Raw genomic sequence first — 22,346 nt, 5'->3', positions numbered from 1 at the left:
CGATTGCGTTGACTGGGTATTTATCTATCGAACAACAGGAACAACAGCGAACCTAGTGGCAAAACTGTTAATCTTCCAAGCAACACTTTGGGCATTGATTCGTTTCGACCTTCGCATCTGAACCCACGGGCCACGCCAACGAACAAAAGGCAAATCCAATCGAGAAATTAAAAGTGAGAGTGTGTGCAACATGGAGTTAAACTTTCTGTGCAGTTGCTGTGAAGGTTCCCATGGCACTTTGAAAAGTTTAACTCCATGTTGCACGCACACACTCTCACTTTTAATTTCTCGATAGCGTTTCTTTTCGAACTTGTGGCCGTCCTGGGAAGACGTTTTTTTGTTCAAGTGTGCTCTAAGTGCGTGTGTTCTGCGAAAAAAGTAAGTTATAAATTGTTTAATGATTTGCAAGAAAGTGTGGAAAGTTGGTTTTATAAAAAAAACGAGGCTGTGGGAGTGGCCGCCGGATTCCCGGGAGATGTTCCGATGGGGGGACATTTGCCGTACTATTAGCGTTGGGGCTATATGGGTATTAAAGGGGCTTGAAGGTGTATGGAAAAATTTCAAAAATAGCTTAATTTAATCATAACAGGCATTTTCCGGTTCCATTTCGGCCCCCAAACAACCCCAATTTCCTAGGTTGCTTTCTTATATCGTTAAAAATCAAGACTTGGAAAAATGTTCTATTCCGACCCGTAGTACTGGCAGTGTTGGCAAGAAATATTATTTTCAGCACTTATTTTGGAATCCCTCTTTTAAAAACTCTATCTTTTTTCATAAGCGAGTCCTATCTTTCTTCGGGAAAGTTTGAGATGACATTTAGTGCTATACTTTTACGGTGTTAGTTTTTTAAATGCAGTGAAAAATTAAAATTATTCAACAAGCATCTTGAAAAGTTCGCACAAGCATCAAAAGGTGAGGAATGGAGAGCTGCACAAAATGGTATCCTTAACTCAATTTGGCCCTAAATATACGTTCGACAAGTTAGCACGCCAACGACCACTTTCTTGTTAAAAATACCTAATTACCTGTCTCCAGATGCGCTGCCAGGCTGCCACTAAACTCGGTCCTAGGAATTCCCACATGTTGTAGGCCCTGGCAAGTGTAAGTCTTGAATTAGAAATTTGGACAAATTTATTTCGAAAAGATCTGAAAATTTTGAGAATGGCCCCAAAAAGTAATTCTTGTGTAAAAGTGTCTGATCTTTCCGATAAAAATATTTTCAGATTTTTAAAAAAAATTGATGAAAACGTCCATAAATGCATTAGTAGCGGAATTGGGGTTAAATGGGTCCTAGATAATTTTTGCGGTGCATGTGGTTATTTATACTGGATTCCTGGGACATTTTCACATTAGTTAAGTGTATTTTGGATGGCCGCATAAAGCCTTTTTTCTGAAAACCGAGCGATTTCGAAGAAAAATTGTTAAAAAATGGGGAATTGGGGCAAAATGGACCCTTTACTATTTCGTGTGGTGAAAAAAAACCATCACCAATCGACTCTGCGTTTTTGCCTTCTTCACCTCAATGAGGCAAGGCTATAAAATCAGTCGAAAAATGAACTTCTTAAATATACCTCCTAGATATACCTTCACGTATCGAGCAATTAAAAGTGCAACATGGAGTTAAACTTTCTGTCAAGCTTCTGTGAAGTTTACCATGACAGTTGCGAAAGTTTTACTCCATGTTACCGGCTCACATCTCTCTTTTTAATTTCACGATACCTATCGACTCAGAATCAAATTCTGAACAAATGTCTGTTGGGATGTGTGTAGACATGATTTTTTTTCCACACGATTATCTCAGAACTGGCTGAACCGATTTTGGCCGGATCCGCCTTATTCTGTTCCTTTTGGGGTCCCCTAAGACCCTATTAAATTTTATTCTGTTTAGTGAAGTACTTTTAAAGTTATGCTATGAAAAAGTTTTTTTGTAGCTACTAAAAAGGGTGATTAACCTCAAAGGCCGGGTCTATTTGGTTACGCGCGAGAGTCGCGCAGCATGCATATCGCCCGGTTGCCACATTGCTTAAGCATTGTCTGCGTCTCTTCTGGAAAAAGTCTGTATCTCGGTCTGTATCTCGACAAAGATTTACACAACGTTTTACTGAAATATACAACTCATAAGACATTGTTTACTAAGACTAGGGGGACAGCTTGCAATTCCATCGTGCACGTAATGTTGGCTTATCAGCACTTTTAAATTCAATCACTGCCACCCTTTCTCCTTTATTTGGGAGAGTTGGTTAAAAAAGAATTGAAAATTGCTGTTAATAATTATTAATAACTTAAATGAAAAAAAAAAATTAAATATAACAAAATTTTATAAAAAAAACGATACTTAATCCACCTTTAGGTGGTTGGTGCCTTCCTCACATTCATAAAGTCAATACATTCAGTAAAAATAGCAACATTCCCTTAACATGTTTAACAAATCAATTTTATTACTGATTTCTTTTGGTAGGGTTCGCAGACCTTCAATTTTTCTGGCTCATCGGCAAGGTCTGATAAAAAAACCTATCCAACGAAAGTTCACATGGAAGATTCAGACATAATTTTTACTGAAATACCTGAGATCCGGCATCCAAAAAGTGTATAAATAACACTTAAGTGCTAATAACTTTTTAACACTTAAGTGCTAATAACTTTTTATAGAGTTGTCAGATCCTTGATGTTTTATGCTCATTTGAAAGGTCTTTCAATTATCTAACTAATGATGGGTCGCATGATGGACCCGGACATCATTTTTACTGAAATATCTGAGATCCGGCCTCCAAAAAGTGTATAAATAACACTTAAGTGCTAATAACTTTTGATAGGGTTGTCAGATCCTTGATGTTTTAGGCTCATTTGAAAGGTCTTTCAATTATCTGACTAATGATGGGTCGCATGATGGACCCGGACATCATTTTTACTGAAATATCTGAGATCCGGCCTCCAAAAAGTGTATAAATAACACTTAAGTGCTAATAACTTTTGATAGGGTTGTCAGATCTTCAATGTTTTGGGCTCATTGGAAAGGTCTTTTTAATACCTTTCTGAAAATGTATAACATGATAGGGTTTCTTGCAAAAACCACCCTTTTTACAATCTTCCGGACATACGCAAAAATCGTTTTTAGCATAACTTTTGAAGTACTTAACTAAACTTGCTGATTTTAAATAGAGACCTATGGGACCCCAAGACGGATCGAATGAGACTTATACGGTCAAAATCCGTTCATCCAGTCCGGAGATAATCGAGTGACAATTTTTTTGTCCACCCACCTACACACATCCACACAGACATTTGCTCAGAACATGATTCTGAGTCGATAGGTATACGTGAAGGTGGGTCTACGAGGTCGAATTAAGAAGTTCATTTTTCGAGTGATTTTATAGCCTTTCCTCAGTAAGGTGAGGAAGGCAAAAACTCTTAAATTATTTGTAAATACAACCTAAAATATAACATGAATATGAGGAAGGCACCAACCACCTTAAGGTGGATTAAGTAACGTTTTTACATAAGAGACATTAGTTTTCATAGATGGAAACCAGCCGTTTTATTAGGTGCGTTTTTGGGTGCGGTGGTTGGACTCGCATTCCAATGGTTCGAATCCTGCACAGAAAAAAAACCATGGTAATATTACATCTGGGAAGGGGTACATCTTTTATGTCAGAAAAAATGTGTAATTTTACCTCTGGAAATGTGTAAATTTACCACTTTTCTGGTGTAATGCCACTTTTTCCGTCTAAATTGAGGTAAAATTACATCATAAAAGAGGTAAAATTACATCATAAAAGAGGTAATATTCAACCTTCGAAAATTACAGCTTCCAAATTTACATTATTTTTTATTGTGTGTGCTGGAAGGTTTCTTGGAGAAAAAAAAGGTTTGGGTGCTCTCCCATTTAAGCATTACCTTATAAAATCTAACACTCAAAGATTGGTTGTGCCTTCTGTCAACATCCTTATCTTCAAAAGTTTTTTTTTGCAATTACGTCGTGAAACTACTTACTTTTCCTGTCATTCTTGAACGACGAAATAGCCTACTTTTCTGTACCAAAAATAACAGAATCGAATAGCAACACTTTTCAAAATACTCAAATGGGTGCTGAACTTTTCAGCACTTGTTTTGAAAAGTAACACTTTTCAACATTTTTTGATTTAAACGATTTATTGAAAGAATACATGAAAATTTGACATAAAATTTCACTCAGTGTGTGTTTTTTGGAATTGCAAAAAATGTTGTATGGAACTCGTTGCAAAATCCTCTTTTTGCAACTTGTTGCATAAACTACTATTGCGAGTCTTTTTTCTCCTGTTTTAAATAACTTTTTTTAATATTAATTATTTTCAGGCTACCATGTCGGTTACAATTGACACCCACGTGCTGTACGCCATGTTGACCAAAGCAAATAAATTGGGCCAAGTTGCGCAGGAACTTATGCTCCAGGACGTTTGCACGGTGTCCCCCAAGGTGAAAGTCCCCATAAACTTCTTCTACCAGCTGAAAGATTGTGCTGACAATCTTTCTCGAATTGCGGAAGAGAAAGATCGACCGCACTACCTTGAGATAAACCGGGCATATTTGCCCTACCCACCGCCAGGGCGCGGTAGTAGTTATCAGCAAGGCACGGATAATCGCCCGCGTGCCAACGCTGGAGAGAAAGTTTCTGAGCAGTCGCTGCTCTTCGTTGGAAAACGTACCAACGCTGGCGAAAATGTGGGTGGTCAACCGCAGCGCACCTTGATTCCCATCAAAGGCATTGATGGTGCCGCAGATGGAAATGGATCCCAAGTAAGATCGGTTCACCGACAGCAGCAACTGCCCAAAGTTGACGGTGGTGCTGTAGCTGCCGCGCATCAATCCGGTGCGCATTCCGGCCAGGTCAAGGCTGTCGTCCCCGATGCACGAGGAAGTCCGGTTACCAGCCAGCAGCTGCCCGAAGTTGACGGTGGTGCTGTAGCTGCCGCGCTTCAATCCGGTGAGCATTCCGGACAGGTCCAGGCTGTCGTCGCCGGTGCACGAGGAAGTCCGGTTACCAGCCAGCAGCTGCCCGAAGTTGACGGTGGTGCTGTAGCTGCCGCGCTTCAATCCGGTGAGCATTCCGGACAGGTCCAGGCTGTCGTCGCCGGTGCACGAGGAAGTCCGGTTACCAGCCAGCAGCTGCCCGAAGTTGACGGTGGTGCTGTAGCTGCCGCGCTTCAATCCGGTGAGCATTCCGGACAGGTCAAGGCTGTCGTCGCAGGTGCACGAGGAAGTCCGGTAACCAGCCAGCAGCTGCCCGAAGTTGACGGTGGTGCTGTAGCTGCCGCGCTTCAATCCGGTGAGCATTCTGAACAGGTCGAGGCCGTCGGGAACCGGGAACTCGTCCAGCACGTTGCCCGTAATCAGACGGTCGAGGAAATTATTGCTGCGATGACAGCCGTCAATGGTGAAGATGCCGGCAAAACCGAACCAGCGCATGATGCTCCCGAAATACATCCTGACGATCATAACGGTTACGAACTGCATGCTCATGGCCACATTCAAACTGAAGCCGCGGCCGCGGGCGAACTTAACCCTGCTCAGCTTGCTTCAATCCAACCTAGCCCGGATGGTGTCCTGTTGCGAAACGGTCAACAACAAAAATTCGTTGGTGGTGGGCAGTACGGCGGGCAGTACGGCGGGAACTACGGCGGGCAGTACGGCGGGCAGTATGGTGGGCAGTACGGCGGACAGTACGGCGGGAACTACGGTGGGCAGTACGGCGGGAACTACGGCGGGCATTATCGCGGCGGTCCGTATAACGTCGGTCAATTCGGCGGAGGCGACTGGAGCGCCCAACAGCATCAAGTCCAATGGCGTGGCCCTCAATTGGACGGAAACCATTATTCAATGGGTCCGACCCAAGGGCCGCAATACAATTGGAGCTACGGTCCGCAACAAGGGCCAGGCCCATCCGGAAATTCCGGACACAATTTTTATTGATTTCTTTACCAAGCCATATACCGTAAATTCCGGACGCAGTTCGGACGGCACCAAGCGTTGTTATTGTTATTTTTAATGTTTTTTGACCACATCTGTCTTAACCATGTCTTGGTTTGCGATGCATCATATTAAATTTTCGGAACCTAAATAAATGTTCACAAACGAATAACTTGTTTTACATCTTGACTAGGAGAAATTCTCGTATTTTTGGCAGGTTAAGCAGTCGCTCCTAACTCCATCTTTGGCCGCCATCTTGGATTGCACATTTCCTGAGTTCCAGCTTTGCCATGTTGGCCGCCATCTTGGATTGCACGTTTCTTGAGTACTTAGGAGTATTCCAGATCCCATATTCGAGTTCAGGGACCCCAAATTTGACCTGTTTATTGAACTAAACAATCCTTTAATGGTGGTTTTTCCATTCAGGCGCCATGGTGGACGTCTTCTTGAATATCTCGGTTCGCTTTCAAAATCTGGAAAATCAACGGGATTCGGATTCAGGAGGGTCGATTTAGTCTAGATCCATAAAAACTGACTTGTTACACGATTTCCCAGTTACCTCAATCCGGATTCTGAAACGGAATCTAATTAGAATCGTATACAAATTCCGTTTCAAACGCAACAACCGGTTCCGTGTTCGAATCGGTTGTTGCGTTTGAAACGGAATTTGTATACGATTCGGAATTGTATTAGATTCCGTTTCAGAATTCGGATTGATTTGACTGGGTTGCTTCTTGCATCGCTATTTTCGGGTTGGGACCATCCATAAACCACGTGGACAACTTGGGGGTGTTGGCGATTGTCCACGCTCCATACAAAAAGATTTTATTTGTATGGAAATTGTCCACGATGGGGGGGGGGGGGGTTTGAGATTTCCAAAAAAGTGTCCACGTGGTTTGTGGATGGTCCCGTTTTGTGCTTTGACTAATAGGCCGATAACAGAAATAGGCTGAGAAAGGATGTATTTCCTTTAGTAGGCTAGGACTTGCCTACTCAGCGCATTCCGTTTGAATTCCGTTTAGAATTCCGCTTGAGCGAAAAAAGTTCGATTCGAATTCTTAACAGTGTTCGTTTTAGTTTCTAAACCGCATTCCGTTTCAAGCGCAACAACCGGTTCCGTTTGAGTTTTCGGCGCCAATCGGTTCAAGCGGAATTCAAACGGAATGGACGGGTTGCTTTGGACAGGTGCTTCTTCTTCTTATTTTTGGTTGCTGGTTTTCTTTCTTGTTTTGGTTGAATCCGTTGAATCCAAAGTGAATTGGAATTCTATCCCAGTCAAATCAATCCGAATTCTGAAACAGAATCTAATTAGAATCGTATACAAATTCTGTTTCAAACGCAACAACCGGTTCGAACACGGAACCGGTTGTTGCGTTTGAAACGGAATTTGTATACGATTCTAATTAGATTCCGTTTCAGAATTCGGATTGATTTGACTGGGAGAGCTTTATTAAAGTGTTTTTCTTATTCTCAACTAGTTTTATTTACTTTTCCTTAAATTTGTCGTTAAATGAAATGCCCAACAGTCCTCTTATTTTTAATTATCCATTATGAATAAACAAAAAGTTAGTATTCCTCGGGACATTCCATTGCGACGTCATTCTTGGCGGCCCCGGCCATCACTTCGGATCCCTTGCCACCGCCATCGCCGTGCAGCTCCATTATAGGTTGACCAGATCGACGCGGACCTCCAGCGGGTACACTTTCTGGTACGCCGAATCAAACGTAGTGCTTGTTGCCGGCCGGGCTCAGCGGACCAAACTAGCTGTACTGCGTCGGGAGAAGGGAGGTAGGTCGGCAGCGGGTGCGCTGGAAGAACCTGCCTGCAGGAAACGTTGTGGACCGGTGGTGGCACCACCCGGGTATACGTCTGGAACGGCGCCTGAGACACAAACGCGACCGCCGGTAGATATCACCCTAGGTGAAGTTAATGTTCCGGTGATCGTGAGGCGGGGCGGATACTACGGTTGCTACTGACATGCTGCCGCCGCTTCCCATCATCCTCAGATCGGCTGCGGAAGAGGACGACGAAGGCATGTACACCGCGGTCGATTCCCGCTTGCGGCCACTGAAGTAGCGTTTGTCCATTTGCAGATATTCGTACGCCACAAACTCGTTCGGCTCCTGCTTGAACACGTGCAGCGTTTGGTTCGTCTTGGAGGATGGCGCTTTTTCCAGGATTGACACGCGTGATGCTCGTACATACTTGATACACAGGCTGTCGACGTGGACGCCACCGTCGTGCTCTTCATCTTCCTTCCGGGACTACTGCTACTACTGCTGCCACTTCTCGTACCGCAAATATGACTTCCACTGTTAATCACGCTGGTGTGGTCCTGTTGCGGATGTTGCTGTTGCTGCTGCCAACTGCGCTGATACTGCAAAAGTTGATACGAACTGCTTTCGGAAGTCAGTGATTTGGCGGAACCTCCCACCGACACTGGTTCGTCGAGGACATTCCACACTCGTTGCCACTTGCTGCTTGAACGACTTCACGTCTGGCGCCTCGTCCTCGCTATCGTAATGACCGCTGGCGTGGTACAGTTGGCAAATATGTGCCCCTCGTCCCTGTTGCTGTTGCTGGTTGTAGTGTTGCTGCTGGTGCGATGGAGTGTTCTCCTTGACGCGCTTCTTGACCGGCGATAGCTGATTGTTTTCCTTTTTGTCGTGGCGAAAAAACGACCAAATGTGTGCGACCCGGTCTGCCGTATCCACGATGCCAAGATCGCTACCTGCCGACCCCCGTTCTGGGGCCGCGTTGGTTGTACGTGTCAACCCTTGAGTCCTTTCGAAAGCAATCCTCCATCAACGCCTTCACGCTGTGACAATCCGCGTAATCTACCAGATGAGCAAGTGTCGTAAACGGATGGTTCAGTGCCTCGCCGGCTCATCCTGCATAGCTGGTTTATTCACGAGTCCTAAATAAGAAGGATATATTAAGATTACAGTACAATTTTCCATTTATTTAATTTTTACCTTTTCGAATGTACTCCATAACGTAGAACTCATCATATCGCAGAAAAAGAAAAAAGAAATAAAAAGTCACTTTTCTTCTGCAAACATCCTCCCCGCCTTGAGACAGCGTCTCAATTCGGAAGCGGACAGATCTTCTGCACCGAGCGTTGGTACTCGTGCTTCCCACGACGCAGCGTCACGTTCCGAACCAGTCCTGCTCGATCCGGATGAACTGCTACGACACGGGCCAGCTCCCAGGCGGATGATGGAGCGTTGTCATTCTTGACCAGGACCAGTTGCCCCAGCTTGATGTTCTCCTCACTTGCGCGCCACTTTCCTCTCGGCTGCAACGTCGCGATGTATTCGTCACGCCAGCGGTTCCAAAACTCGGTGGAGTAGCGCCGCATCTTCTGCCAACGATCGAGCTGATTCATCTTCAAGTGCATGACGTCGGGCTCTGGAATCATGTTCAGCGGCTGGCCCACAAGAAAGTGCCCCGGCGTCAGAGCTTCGAGACTGATGGTGATGTTGACAACGGGCAGAGTGGTCTCGAATTCAAGCAGGCCTTGATTTGGCAGAGCACCGTACTGAGTTCTTCGAACGTCAGTTTTTCGTTCCCAACGACTGGACGCAGCAGGCTCTTAGCACTTTTGACGGCTGCTTCCCAGATGCCACCCTGGTGAGTGCTGGCCGGCGGAATAAACTTCCACTTGATGCCGAGATTGCAAAGGAATTGCTCGGCTTCCTTGCTGTGTGCCATAATCGCTTCGTAGATCTCCTGCAGCAGTCGGTCCGCACCAACCAGATTAGTGCCGTTGTCCGACCAGATTTCGCAAAAATAACCGCGACGTGCGATCATCCTCTTGAGTACGGAAATGAATCCCTGCGACGTGAGGTCGCTGACCGCCTCCAGGTGTACGGCCTTGGTTGAGAGGCACACAAATACGACGATGTATCCCTTCATACCGCGTGTTCCTCGGGTGTTGCTGCAGCGTACTTGTATGGGCCCTGCGTAATCCACCCCCACGTGAGTGAATGGCCGGCACGCCGTGACTCGAGCTGCAGGGAGGCTGCCCATCAGCTGCTGCGCCGTCTTGGCCTTCAGACGACGGCACCTCACACAGTTGTGAATCACCTGCTTGATTACCGATTGGCAGCCTTGAATCCAATAGCGTTGGTTGACCGTAGCAGTCAAGAGCGACGGTCCGGCGTGGCAGTTCTGCGAGTGGAGCTCCGCCACCAGCAGCTTCGTAAATCGATGATCCTTGGGAAGAATCACCGGGTGCTTGACCTCTAACGGTAGGGACGACTGCTGCAAACGACCGCCAATTCGGAGCGTTCCATCGCCGTCCAATCGTGGCAATCTTAGACTTCGGTGAAACCTCGCGACCCGCGGCGAGGGTTTTGATCTCCTTCTGGAAGACGTCGTGCTGAGCCAGCCTTACGAACTGCATTCGCGCGCTGTGCAGCTCAGCCGGGGCGATCGAGCCGGAACGCTTCTCCTTGTTTCCCGGTCGCAGGTTGTAGAGGAACCGGTTGACCCGTGACAGCTGTCGGCACGCTCCAAGCAGTGAAGAACGCTTCTCAAGAATCTGCTTCTCCTCTTCGTACGTGGTTTTTGGTAGTCTGACCACAATGTTGAACGTTCGGAACTTCTTGCGTACCTCCAGCGTTGCTTCGTCGAATTCCTCGTCAGGCATCTCATGCTTCCAGGTTGACGCATGTGCCTTCAGCCACGGCGGGCCGAACCACCACAAGGGATGATTGACCAGCTCCGCCGGTGAGATTCCACGGGAGGCACAGTCTGCCGGATTCTCTTCTGACTTGACGTGGAACCAGCGAGACCGTGGCAGTACCTCCAGGATCGATGCCGTTCTGTTGGCCACGTACGTGTCAAGTTTGCGTGGGTGGATAGCAAGTTGGTGCAGAACGATTGTTGAGTCTGTGTATGCAAATATTTCCACCTTGAACCGCTCGAACGCCTTGGCCACCCGTTTCATCAACCTTACTAGTAGCCACGCTCCGTTCAACTCCAGCCGAGGTAGTGAAACCTGCCGGATCGGTGCGACCTTCGTTTTGGCCGCGACTAGGTTGACGTAGGCACTGTCAATCTCGTTGAACGTTCGTATGTAGACGACGGCAGAATAGGCTTCCTCGGATGCATCCGAGAAACCGTGTAGCTCGACGCGTCCATTGTAGCTCGACATCCACCTTGGTATCTTGACCTGCTCCAGGCGCGGCAGGTTCTCCTTAAACTCGATCCACATTTGCTCGACCGCGGCGGGCAGCGGGTCGTGCCAATTCATGTCGTACAGCCAACACTGTTGAAACAGGATCTTCGCTCGCACTGTCACTGGCGCCAGCCATCCGATGGGGTCGAACAGCTTCGCCGAGTCGGACAGTAACTGGTGCTTCGTGTTTGGTCCATCCGTTTTCATGTTGACCTTGAAGGTGAACGCATCCTCTTGCGGCAACCAGTGGATCCCCAGCGCCTTGATGGCGTTGCGTTCGTCGGGGAACTGGATTGGCACCGCTGCGTTCTTCACGTCGGCGAGTGGTAGAAGCGCTTCGTCCACGTTGGAGCACCACTTGCGGAGAGTGAAGCCGACCTTACCAGCAATCTCATCGATCTGCTCCACCAACCGCGTTGCTTCTGCCGCCGAATCTGCACCGGAGACCAGGTCGTCCACGTACGTGTGTTCCTTGATCCGCTCAGCAGCCCCAGGGTATTGCTGCTCGAAGTCCTCTGCTGCTTTCTTGAGCGCTGACATCGCCAGGTACCCGGAGTTCTTCAACCCGTACGAAAGTGCCGGATCGGTTCGTCGGGCGACTCTCTCCAGACGATGCGCTGATAGTCCGTGTCGTCACGATGCACCCAGACCTGGCGGTACATTTTTTCAACATCCGCCGTGAACACTACCGGGTAGGTTCGGAATCGCAGCAGCACATCGAAGAGATCTGCGTTGACGTTGGGTGCGTTCAAGAGTAGGTCGTTTAGTGAGACTCCGGTCGTGGTGGCGCAAGAGCCGTCGAAAACGACCCGGAGTTTGGTCGTGGAGCTGTCATCCTTCACGACCCCGTGGTGTGGGAGGTAGTAGGACTTGGTGCAGTCTGCTTGAACCTCCGTCTCGGGAATTTCCTCCATGTGGCCCAGCTTCTGGTACTCGCGCATGAAGGCAACGTACCGTTCCTAGAAGTTGGGATCCCGTTGGAACTTGCGTTCCATGGCCCGCAGGCGCTTGGTTGCTGCGTTGAGCGATTCTCCCAGTTTGCACTTTGAATCGTCGAGGGGGAGACGATAAAGTGGCCATCCTTCTCTGAGCGCGTGAGAGTCGAATCGAAGTGTTCGATGACCCTTTTCTCATCGGTTGTCAGCAGCTTGCCTTCAGGGATCTCCTGGTCCTCCCAGAACAACCGCAAGGTGCGGTCGATGTCAAACTCCTGGGCGACGTTGAGAACTGCATGGTGACTGCTTGTGCGAAACGGCTGGGAGATCTTCCCCGATACCATCCACCCAAAGATGGAACGCTGGGCCACGGGGATTCCTTGGCGATTCTTGACCTGTCCGGCTTGTAGAATGGACAAGAAGCTCGGATCCGCTAACTCCAGCCCCTCCAGGAAGGGCAGGTCTGCTACATCGAAGCGCTGGTTGGGCCGTCAGCCTTCCCAACACGTAGACTTGCGTGGTGAGCTTGGTCTCTCCGTCGAAACGCGAAGACATCACCAGCGTGACTGCACCGGCCGTGGTGCCGACGATTTCTCCGTTCACTCCGGTGGCTTCCAGGGAGGCGTTCGTGCGCTTCAGTCCAATGCGCTTGACACATGCCTCCTTAATCAGCGACGCTTGTGATCCGCTGTCGACGAGACATCGCACCTGGTGCAACTTCCCGTCCTTCCCTTCCAAGTTGGCGATCACCGTGGGCAGCAGTGCCACCGACGACGGTTCGTGCTTGGTCGCCTTGGCTTGAGCTGCGTTGGCCGAGACCGACGAGGCCTCCTCCGTCTCTTCGGGTTGGCGTGGAGGATGATCGCGGTCAGCCTTCTCCGGTTCCTGACTGTGCTGCTGCCGCTGCTGGCACAGCGTCGTGTGATGTCGCTGTTTACAATCGGGCGTGACTTCGACGGACACTTGTTCGCCGTGTGGAGCGGCTTCAGACAGTTGAAGCACAGCTTTTTGGAGAACACTAGCTCCCGCCGTCCGGCCACGTCCATGGCCTTGAACAGGTCGCAGTGATACGTCGGGTGATCTTTACTGCATTTCGCGCAGCTCACAGCAGCGCTCGTGTGAAAAGCTTGCCCTTTTCTTTGGGTTGGCTTTTGAGACTCCTTCTTCGAAACTTCAGGGCCCGCCTTCTTGCTGAACGAGCACGTCTCCAACGCGTCACACCGCTGCTCCAGGAACTCTTGGAAGTTTGCAAAAATTGGGTTCTCAACGGTGATGATCTTCTGCGCCCACAGTGAGCGCGTCTCTCGATCCACCTTCTCCAGCAGCAAGTGAATAAGCCACGGATCCCGTGACTCGTACTCGCGTCCTAGGGCCTTCAACTGGCGGACGACGTCGTCGGATGTGGCCACGAGGTTCTTCAATTCCTTGGCGTTGGAGACTGATTGCTGGTCGACAAACTCCCGGACGAGGGCAAACACCGTGTATTTGTGTTTGTCATAGTAGCTCACGAGTGCGTCCCACGTCTCACGGTAGTTGCCATCGTTGATCGAGAACGAGTCGACTTTCCCCTTCGCTTCACCGTCCAGGTAGGAGAACAGGTACTGCATCTTTACCGAATCCCGCAGGTCGGTACGGCTGTGAATTGTGCACAAGAAGAGGTCCTTAAATGAGCGCCAGTGCTTACGCTCCCCGGTGAACTTCGGAATGTCGATTTGTGGCAGCTTGACGACATTATGGGGTACCGGGTTCGATACCTGGCTCCCCGCCGCTAGCGCCAGCGTTTGTGGTGGTGGTTTTTGGCACTGCGCGAGCAGCATCTGTTGCTGGGATTCAAGGAGCGCCTTGACGGCGTCTCGCAGATCGTCCTGCCGATCTTCCGGCCTAACCACAGACCGGTGCGACATGGGAAAGCCGGCTCTGCATTTTTCACTTCTCGTCCAGCATTACGACGTAGATCGAGCAACCACACCCCTTGGTTAAGTGAAGCTTGTAGTTCCAAGCTGTTTGTTTTCGATGACGCGTCTTGGGACTTCTACTTGTTGCAGCATCGGTATTTCACAGCGGAAGTCTTTTAACCACCGATCGCCTTTTAGAGAGAGTGGTTCGTTTCACCCCTTGGCAATGGCACAAAGGTGATGCACGTAAATTTTAACGCTCATCAGCACCGAGGCGATCCACCCAGCAGGATCGACAGTCGCTGGCCTGGTCGACGTCCCGCCGCGATCCTTCTGAAACCGGGCCCGCTGGCCACCGGAAAATGGCCCTGTGGTGCGACAAATTCTGGTTCGAGTAGCTTAGCGCGAACGCGGGATTAAAAGAAACAAAGTCTTGCGCCTGGTACCGCTTCTCGATGCTGAGGTACAGCTGTTCGCGCTTGATCTTCTCTCGTCGTTTGATCATCTCCAGCAGGGTCACCGTTCGTCTTAAATCCCGCCTGAAAGAGTTGAAACAGATTGCATTTAGGTTTAGGTGCCCAAACATCAGTTCCGACGAACTCACCTCAGCTTGAGCATTTTTACGGTTCTTCCTGGTTCGCATCATTTCTCCGCCAGAATGCCTGATAAGGGTTGTTTAGCGTCGAGTTGCCCCTGCTCTCCGTCTTCACCAAAGTGGGTGTTGCTGCAAAAGACAAAATAAAAGTCGCGTCCTTAACAGATTCTCCGGGTCGAAGTGCACCATCTTGAGCCGCTTGTTGAACAAGTAGTCGTACATCGCTATGCTCAGCTCATCGTCCACGGACGCCGAAAGCGAGAACGACTTCCTCCTACTTCACACTTTGACCCGTTTCTAGCTCCTTGGTTTTTGTCAGCAAGTGCTCGGAAACGGCCGACAGTTCGCCGACCTTCGTCTGCATCGATTGCTCGACAGCTAGCAGGTTCTGTCGGATCTCCTCGGATCTCGGTGTCCTTTGCGGTGATAATCTTCGACTGTTCCTCGACGTTCGCTTCCAGAACTTCTATCTTGTTGGACGTTTCTTGAAGTTGCTTGGTTACCTGCTCCAGCTTTTTCGACAAACTTCCGTTACTGCTTGACATCGTCTCGATCTCCACTTCAAGCTGCTTCTTTGACGTTTCCTGCGTGTTAACTCCTTCATCAGATCTTCAATCTCTTTCGTCGCTTCCAGCGTACTCTTTTCCACCTGCAGTTGCTCCACGGACTTGGCCTGCTCGACGACCTTACCCTTCTCCGACAGTGCACCCTCCAGCGTCCTATTTGTCACCTTCTCGCCGATCGCCAGCTTCTCCTCGATCATCGCCCCAAGCTTCCCCCCCCTCCAACCAGTCGGCACTTTACCTCGCGCAACGTGTCCCGATCTTCCTCCAGCACTGCCATCGACTCGGTCAGCTCCTCAACCTGCTCGGCCAGGCTGTCCCGCTTTGACTTGATCGCTTCGTGGGCCGTCAGTAGCTCTTCCTGATCGTCCGTCAGCCGGGTGACTTCCTGCGCTACCGCGCCGAGTTGTGCGTTGAGGTTGGTGAGCTGACAGGTAAATTCTTCGCACTTTTCCTGCTCGCGATCGAGCATCACACCTGGTAATAGCAGCTGGGCTGGTGGAAACGCTGCACCCGATGAAAGGCATCAAGCGCCACCATATAGGCACCCAGTCTTATAGTCGCAACAATCCAGTGACCTACTACCATCATTAGGAGTAGCACAACAGAGCGACTCCTGGAGCGAGGAGCTGCGCTGTCGGGTTGCGGTCAGGGCTTCTGCGAGTTCTGGATCTTCTGCTCCTTGTCGGAGCAGAGTCGAGAGACAGTTGCGGATTGCGCGTTGAATTCTTTCAGGGTTTCCAGGAACGGACGGTTCTAAAAGCTGCGAGTGGACAGCTCCCAGAATGCGCGGAGATGTAGTACTTTTTCGGTTTCACGTCTATCTCCTAACCGGAAGCCGTGTAACCACCGAGCTGCTAATGCTGTTATGGCTGGAACATGTTATTCCGAACCTGCAGACGATAGTGGCTGGTCCCCTTCAGGTACCGGATGATCCGCTTGAGCTCGGTCCAGTCCGTTTGAGTCGGTGCAGCTGTCTTCAGTATCGAAATCGCTGCGGAAATGTCCGGTCTCGTGTTCACCGACAGGTACAGCAGCTGTCCGACCACCTTCTGGTACTCGACGTTGTCCGGCAATGGCTCTCCTTCCGCTTCTTGCTTCAGATACCCAGGGTCCAGGGGCATCTTGGAGACCTTCGCATCGCCCAGACCGTTGCTCACGACGACCTGGTTGATGTACTTCGCTTGGTTGATGAAGAAGTCATCACGCTTATCGCGCTCGACCTCAATTCCGAGATAGTAGTGGATGTCGCCCAGTTGACTGATCTCGAAATTCTTCTCCAGTGCAGCTACCAGCTCTTGGTGGAGTCCACTCGCATCGCTGGCCACGATCAAATCGTCGACGCCAGTACGTAGCAGCACTTGTTCGCCTTCACCTTCTTGTACAGACAGGGGTCCGCCTTGCACCTGGTGAATCCTTTTTTGGCGAGTACGGTGTGCAGCTTGTTGTTCCACGACCTGGCTGCTTGCTTGAGGCCGTAAAGACTTTTCTTGAGTCTGCACACTTTCTGCTCGTTGCCGTCCGCAACAAAGGCTGGTGGTTGGCGCATATAGATCTCCTTCTCAAGATCGCCGTTGAAAAACGCGGTCTTGACATCATACTGCTTCACCACCATGTTCCGCTTCGCAGCTACGGCCAGGAGAGTCCGGAAAGTCGTCTGTCGCACCACGGGCGCAAATACTTCGTCGTAGTCGTACCCGTACTTCTGCGTGAAGCCCTGTGCGACTAATCAGGCCTTGTGACGAACCACTGCGCCTTCCGAGTCACGCTTCGTTTTGAAGTTCCATTTGCAGCCGACGATCTTCCGGGTGGGTCCACCAGGTCCCACGTGCCGTTCTTCATCAGTGAGTCGTACTCCTCCTGCATCGCAGCCGCCCACTGCGCAGATTGCCCACCGCCGAGCGCCTCGCCCACGGTACATGGATCGTCAGTACAGCTGCTCACTTTGTTCAGCCGCTTCCTTGGACGTCCAGCTGCAATCAGGCCTTGTCGATCGTCTGCCGGCGCAGGTCCAGAGCCGAGGTTGTCTGAAACATTGGATCGGGGCACACCTTTGTTGCCCAAATCAAAATCTTTCAACTTGCCTGGTAACGCGCGCTCCCGACAACTTCGCCTCAACACCTGTGACACGGGTGGATTTGAAGATGTGCGTGGAGGGAGCGCCGGAGAAAGCGTCACGGTCACGTCTGCTGGATCTTCTTCGACTGTCTCGTAGCTCGATTCTCCAGACGTTTCGTCATCCGAGGTGTTCTCGAACTGATCCTCTTGATCCGACGGAATGTCCAGCTTACGACTTGGCCCGGGTTGACACAGCTCCGGCTGCTTCCCGGGTTATACCGGCGATTCTAGGAAATCCAGCTTCACGTACACGACACCTTGCTCGGTGGCCACAACTTCCGCGTGACTCGTTTCTCCTTCGCTGATGAACCTCACGTCCCGGCTGACCATGACCGACCGGGTCGTCTTGTTGAAGATTCGGTAACCTTTGGTTTCTGTTTCGGTACATGAGCCATGACCGATGTTCCAAAGATGCGCAGGTGAAACAAATCGGGCTTCTTGCCAAACCAGACTTCCTCCGGAGTCTTCGCGTGTCCCTTCGTCGGTGATCGGTTCAGCAAGTACACCGCTGTGGATGCTGCCTCTGCCCAGAACCGCTTCGGTAGGTTCGCTTCAAAGAGCATGCACCTGGAGTGCTCGACGACGACGACGGATCTGTTGACTCGCTCGGCCATCCCGTTTTGCTCGGGCGTATAGTCAACCGTCGTTTGGTGCCGAATCCCATTCGTCTTCAGATAATCCTGGAACATGCGGTTAATGTACTCCTTACCGTTGTCCGTTCGGATTGTCTTCAGTTTGCGTCCAGTTTGCCTCTCGACCAGACAGTGGCATTCCCGGAACACGGCCAGGACTTTTTCTGCAGACTTGGTCTTCAGGAGGTAGAAGTGGATGCGCCGCGACTTGTCATCAATGAATGTAATATCGCTTGCCTCCCATCGACGTCTCCTCCATGGGTCCGCAGATGTCGGAATGGACCAATTCCAACAGCTCTTCAGCTCGAGACCCGGCCTTCCCGAACGGTAGTCTCGTCTGCTTCCCGAGAGCACATACCTTGCAATCGCCGATGCCGATGCCGTCGTCGCTGAACTTGATGCCGGTTACCAAACCATTCTTGAGCTGCTTCAGTCCGTGCACGTTCAGATGACCCATCCAGATTCTCGACACGCCATCGCTCGGGATTGCTTCTCAGCGCCGAATCGGAAGAGATTGTTCACCCTGGTTCCGGTAGCGAACACATCTCCATCCGGGTTCACGACTTGGCAGACGCGCTTGTCGAAGATCGCCGTGTGGACGAAATTTTCCGGATGCACCAACATTGCGATCTTCGCTCGCGTTTTCCGGTCCAGCTTGGCGTTCACCGCTGGCAACGTTCCGTCGGCGTTCGGGTTGGAAGAACGATTTCCCATAGCTCTTCGTGTTCCAGGTACATCAGGACCTGGAACTTCCAGGTTGCCCAGTTTTCGCGTCCAATCTTCCGTTGAATCGGGGGTAAACCGGCTAGACTTGAACTGGAGCCTGGGGGATTCGTTTGCGCACCATCGCCGCTTCCAGAAGCGTTCGGTAGAACCATCTTGACCAGCAAAACTTCTTGAGAAATTTTTTCAACTTCTAGAATCTTCCAAACTTCCTACACTGGGCCCTTAACCACTTGGTTATTGAAGAGTGTGGATTAAAACACGTCTGTAGGGTTTGGAGTTTATTCGTGTAATGAAATAATTTTAGGTTTGACTTGAAGTCTTCATTCTTCGTTAGCACCTGCCTACTCGGTTATCTCCAACAAAAATGCAATCTTAATCTAACTTATCAATACTCCAAACATATCTTTTTTTAAAACACAAATAGATAGATCAAACACAAATACCGCTAATTGATGTCGTCATTCCGAAGGGATTTTCATTTAATGCAATAATATATTCAAGCAAGCTTAAATGTTATCTATTAAACTTAAAATAAATTTACTGTAAATAAGGCAGGTCTTAATAATAAACTGTAATTAAATGCAATCTTAATCTAACTTATCAATACTCCAAACATATCTTTTTTTTTAAACACAAATAGATGGATCAAACACAAATACCGCTAATTGATGTCGTCAATCCGATGGGATTTTCATTTAATGCAATAATATATTCAAACAAGCTTAAATGTTATCTATTAAACTTAAAATAAATTTACTGTAAATATGGCACGTCTTAATAATAAACTGTAACTAAATGCAATCTTAATCTAACTTATCAATACTCCAAACATATCTTTTTTTAAACACAAATAGATGGATCAAACACAAATACCGCTAATTGATGTCGTCATTCCGATGGGATTTTCATTTAATGCAATAATATATTCAAACAAGCTTAAATGTTATCTATTAAACTTACAATACATTTACTGTAAATAAGGCTCGTCTTAATAATTAAGTGTAATTAAATGCAATCTTAAATATATTCAAACAAGCTTAAATGTTATCTATTGAACTTAAAATACAATTACTGTAAATAAGGCACGTCTTAATAATAAACTGTAATTAAATGCAATCTTAATCTAACTTATCAATACTCCAAACATATCTTTTTTTTTTAACACAAAAAGATGGATCAAACACAAATACCGCTAATTGATGTCGTCATTCCGATGGGATTTTCATTTAATGCAATAATATATTCAAACAAGCTTAAATGTTATCTATTAAACTTAAAATACATTTACTGTAAATAAGGCTCGTCTTAATAATTAAGTGTAATTAAATGCAATCTTAAATATATTCAAACAAGCTTAAATGTTATCTATTGAACTTAAAATACAATTACTGTAAATAAGGCACGTCTTAATAATAAACTGTAATTAAATGCAATCTTAATCTAACTTATCAATACTCCAAACATATCTTTTTTTTAAACACAAATAGATGGATCAAACACAAATACCGCTAATTGATGTCGTCATTCCGATGGGATTTTCATTTAATGCAATAATATATTCAAACAAGCTTAAATGTTATCTATTAAACTTAAAATACATTTACTGTAAATAAGGCACGTCTTAATAATAAAGTGTAATTAAATGCAATCTTAATCTAACTTATCAATACTCCAAACATATCTTTTTTTTTAAACACAAATAGATGGATCAAACACAAATACCGCTAATTGATGTCGTCATTCCGATGGGATTTTCATTTAATGCAATAATATATTCAAACAAGCTTAAATGTTATCTATTAAACTTAAAATACATTTACTGTAAATAAGGCACGTCTTAATAATAAACTGTAATTAAATGCAATCTTAATCTAACTTATCAATACTCCAAACATATCTTTTTTTTTAAACACAAATAGATGGATCAAACACAAATACCGCTAATTGATGTCGTCATTCCGATGGGATGTTCATTTAATGCAATAATATATTCAAACAAGCTTAAATGTTATCTATTAAACTTAAAATACATTTACTGTAAATAAGGCACGTCTTAATAATAAAGTGTAATTAAATGCAATCTTAAATATATTCAAACAAGCTTAAATGTTATCTATTAAACTTAAAATACATTTACTGTAAATAAGGCACGTCTTAATAATAAACTGTAACTAAATGCAATCTTATTCTAACTTATCAATACTTCAAACATATCTTTTTTTAACGCACCAATAGATAGATGAAACACAAATACCGATAATTGGGTACGCTTTTTAAAATAAGCTCTACTAACCGCAATAATAACTGTTTATATCACAAACTTGTTTAAATGGTTACGATACGCTGTTGTTCGAAGAAAAAAAATTTATCTTTAATTTCGTTTTATACTTTGTAAACTTATTTATAATGCATATTTATAAGGACCCTCCTCACACCCCCACACCAAAAAGCTCGTTGTTGAGCTTCCTGGTAGTGGACTCCTTATATATTTTGACAAAATTTTATTTGGAGTATCATTGACAAAATCTTATACAACCTACCAGTGTTTAAAAAATCTTCGAAAACATATAAACATATGAATACAATGCAATGTACATGTGTTAAACTTATTCATAATGCATATTTATAAGGACCCTCCTCACACCCCCACACCAAAAAGCTCGTTGATGAGCTTCCTGGTAGTGGACTCCTTATATATTTTGACAAAATTTTATTTATAATATTATTAAATTATTTGCTTGAATAGACATCAATCTTAAATAGCCTAACACGCTTGAAAAAACTTTAAATAAATATGAACATATGAATACAATGAAATGTAATTTATGTTTAACTCTCAGTCTTATGCACACATTAAGCATGTAAAAGAAGACATATTGTTTGAACCATGCGTTCGTGTAGCACAAGAAGTATGCCAAAATCTTTTACAATGTATACATTCTATCCAGTCTTTGATGGAAAAATCTAAGAAGCTTTGATGGGAAGATGGATTGATTTCATAGAATGATTTTTCGATCACTGAACATTGAGGACAAATGTTTAATACACTATCGGAATGTATGATTATAGTAGCTAACAAGTGTTTTCTATAAGTTGTAGGATTAAACGTGCTATCATACAGATTGTTTGCTCCTTGCAAAACCTTTTCCACATTGTTCAATAAAAAAACACCACAATTATAATAATCTGTTTGACAGTTACTTTTCCTGTAAATTGATTCTAATGATATCATTTTGTCTATAAAACCATCATAAACCCCATGACAATCGTTCAACATATCGGAAATGTTGTTAATAAACATTTCCTTATAGTTTCTAGTTGAAATCATAATCCTTCGTTCGTCGTTTAAGAGCAATGAATCTAAAAGACAGATCGTGTTAGCATTTTGATCGATTATTATACACACGTAATGCTGGGAACGCAAAATTGGTATAATTATTTGGTCTGATTTGAAATTGTCTGTAATAATTTTAATGATTTGTTTTTTTCTATACTTAACCACATCTTGTTCTTTTGATGGTTCCAAAAGTCCCAAAAGAATATCACTATCGGAAAGCTGCAAAATAGAGGTTGATTTTTTATGTATTGACAAAAAAATTAACATGGAAAAATCGATCAAAAAGTTTAACAACTTTTCTGTGTAATTGTTCTTCGACAAGCAATAAATCTCTTGAAAATTAAGTGTATTTTGATTTTTGACCGCTACATTCAGATTGTTGCAGTTTTCATTTCTAGGTGTTGTATAATAGTTAA

At 46.4% G+C, this 22,346-nt stretch overlaps 4 protein-coding genes across 4 annotated transcripts; 1 reads left to right on the top strand and 3 right to left on the bottom strand.

The window, feature by feature from the left end:
* The first annotated feature begins 297 nt into the window (after positions 1 to 297).
* On the top strand, positions 298 to 6,112 carry LOC119770694 (uncharacterized transmembrane protein DDB_G0289901-like). Its single transcript, XM_038266032.1, has 2 exons — positions 298 to 378; positions 4,333 to 6,112. The coding sequence occupies exon 2, from the start codon at positions 4,339 to 4,341 to the stop codon at positions 5,944 to 5,946; it is 1,608 nt and encodes a 535-aa protein (XP_038121960.1). The 5' UTR covers positions 298 to 378; positions 4,333 to 4,338; the 3' UTR covers positions 5,947 to 6,112.
* A 1,372-nt stretch (positions 6,113 to 7,484) lies between these two features.
* On the bottom strand, positions 7,485 to 9,387 carry LOC119769943. Its single transcript, XM_038263822.1, has 2 exons — positions 8,920 to 9,387; positions 7,485 to 8,861 (listed from the first exon to the last, which is right to left on the bottom strand). The coding sequence occupies exon 1, from the start codon at positions 9,363 to 9,365 to the stop codon at positions 9,030 to 9,032; it is 336 nt and encodes a 111-aa protein (XP_038119750.1). The 5' UTR covers positions 9,366 to 9,387; the 3' UTR covers positions 7,485 to 8,861; positions 8,920 to 9,029.
* A 13-nt stretch (positions 9,388 to 9,400) lies between these two features.
* Positions 9,401 to 11,669, bottom strand: LOC119768974. The gene is made up of 2 exons (XM_038260834.1): positions 10,281 to 11,669; positions 9,401 to 10,210 (listed from the first exon to the last, which is right to left on the bottom strand). The coding sequence occupies exons 1-2, from the start codon at positions 11,667 to 11,669 to the stop codon at positions 9,401 to 9,403; spliced, it is 2,199 nt and encodes a 732-aa protein (XP_038116762.1).
* Positions 11,670 to 11,689: 20 nt separating this feature from the next.
* LOC119768973 lies at positions 11,690 to 13,968 on the bottom strand. The gene is made up of 4 exons (XM_038260833.1): positions 13,056 to 13,968; positions 12,535 to 13,014; positions 12,136 to 12,467; positions 11,690 to 12,088 (listed from the first exon to the last, which is right to left on the bottom strand). Exons 1-4 carry the CDS (start codon positions 13,966 to 13,968, stop codon positions 11,690 to 11,692), a joined length of 2,124 nt encoding a protein of 707 aa, XP_038116761.1.
* Between the last annotated feature and the right edge of the window lie 8,378 nt (positions 13,969 to 22,346).

This window comes from Culex quinquefasciatus, chromosome 3 (assembly GCF_015732765.1).
Source record: "Culex quinquefasciatus strain JHB chromosome 3, VPISU_Cqui_1.0_pri_paternal, whole genome shotgun sequence".
In the NCBI taxonomy this organism is placed as follows: domain Eukaryota; kingdom Metazoa; phylum Arthropoda; class Insecta; order Diptera; family Culicidae; genus Culex; species Culex quinquefasciatus.
Note: the sequence above shows the minus strand (reverse complement) of the source record. Positions and strands in the feature narration are given on the sequence as shown.

Excerpts from the sequence above, each read along its gene's own strand:
- LOC119770694 (XM_038266032.1), top strand. The coding sequence starts at position 4,339 with ATGTCGGTTACAATTGACACCCACGTGCTGTACGCCATGTTGACCAAA.
- LOC119768973 (XM_038260833.1), bottom strand. The coding sequence starts at position 13,968 with ATGTCGCACCGGTCTGTGGTTAGGCCGGAAGATCGGCAGGACGATCTG. Across the intron at positions 13,015-13,055 it reads CAAAAAGCTGTGCTTCAACT|TCACGCCCGATTGTAAACAG; the intron begins GTCTGAAGCCGC and ends TGTCCGTCGAAG. Across the intron at positions 12,468-12,534 it reads GGCCCAACCAGCGCTTCGAT|CCGGACAGGTCAAGAATCGC; the intron begins GTAGCAGACCTG and ends CCATTCTACAAG.
- LOC119769943 (XM_038263822.1), bottom strand. The coding sequence starts at position 9,365 with ATGATTCCAGAGCCCGACGTCATGCACTTGAAGATGAATCAGCTCGAT.
- LOC119768974 (XM_038260834.1), bottom strand. The coding sequence starts at position 11,669 with ATGTCAGCGCTCAAGAAAGCAGCAGAGGACTTCGAGCAGCAATACCCT. Across the intron at positions 10,211-10,280 it reads CCCTCGCCGCGGGTCGCGAG|CAGTCGTCCCTACCGTTAGA; the intron begins GTTTCACCGAAG and ends GGTCGTTTGCAG.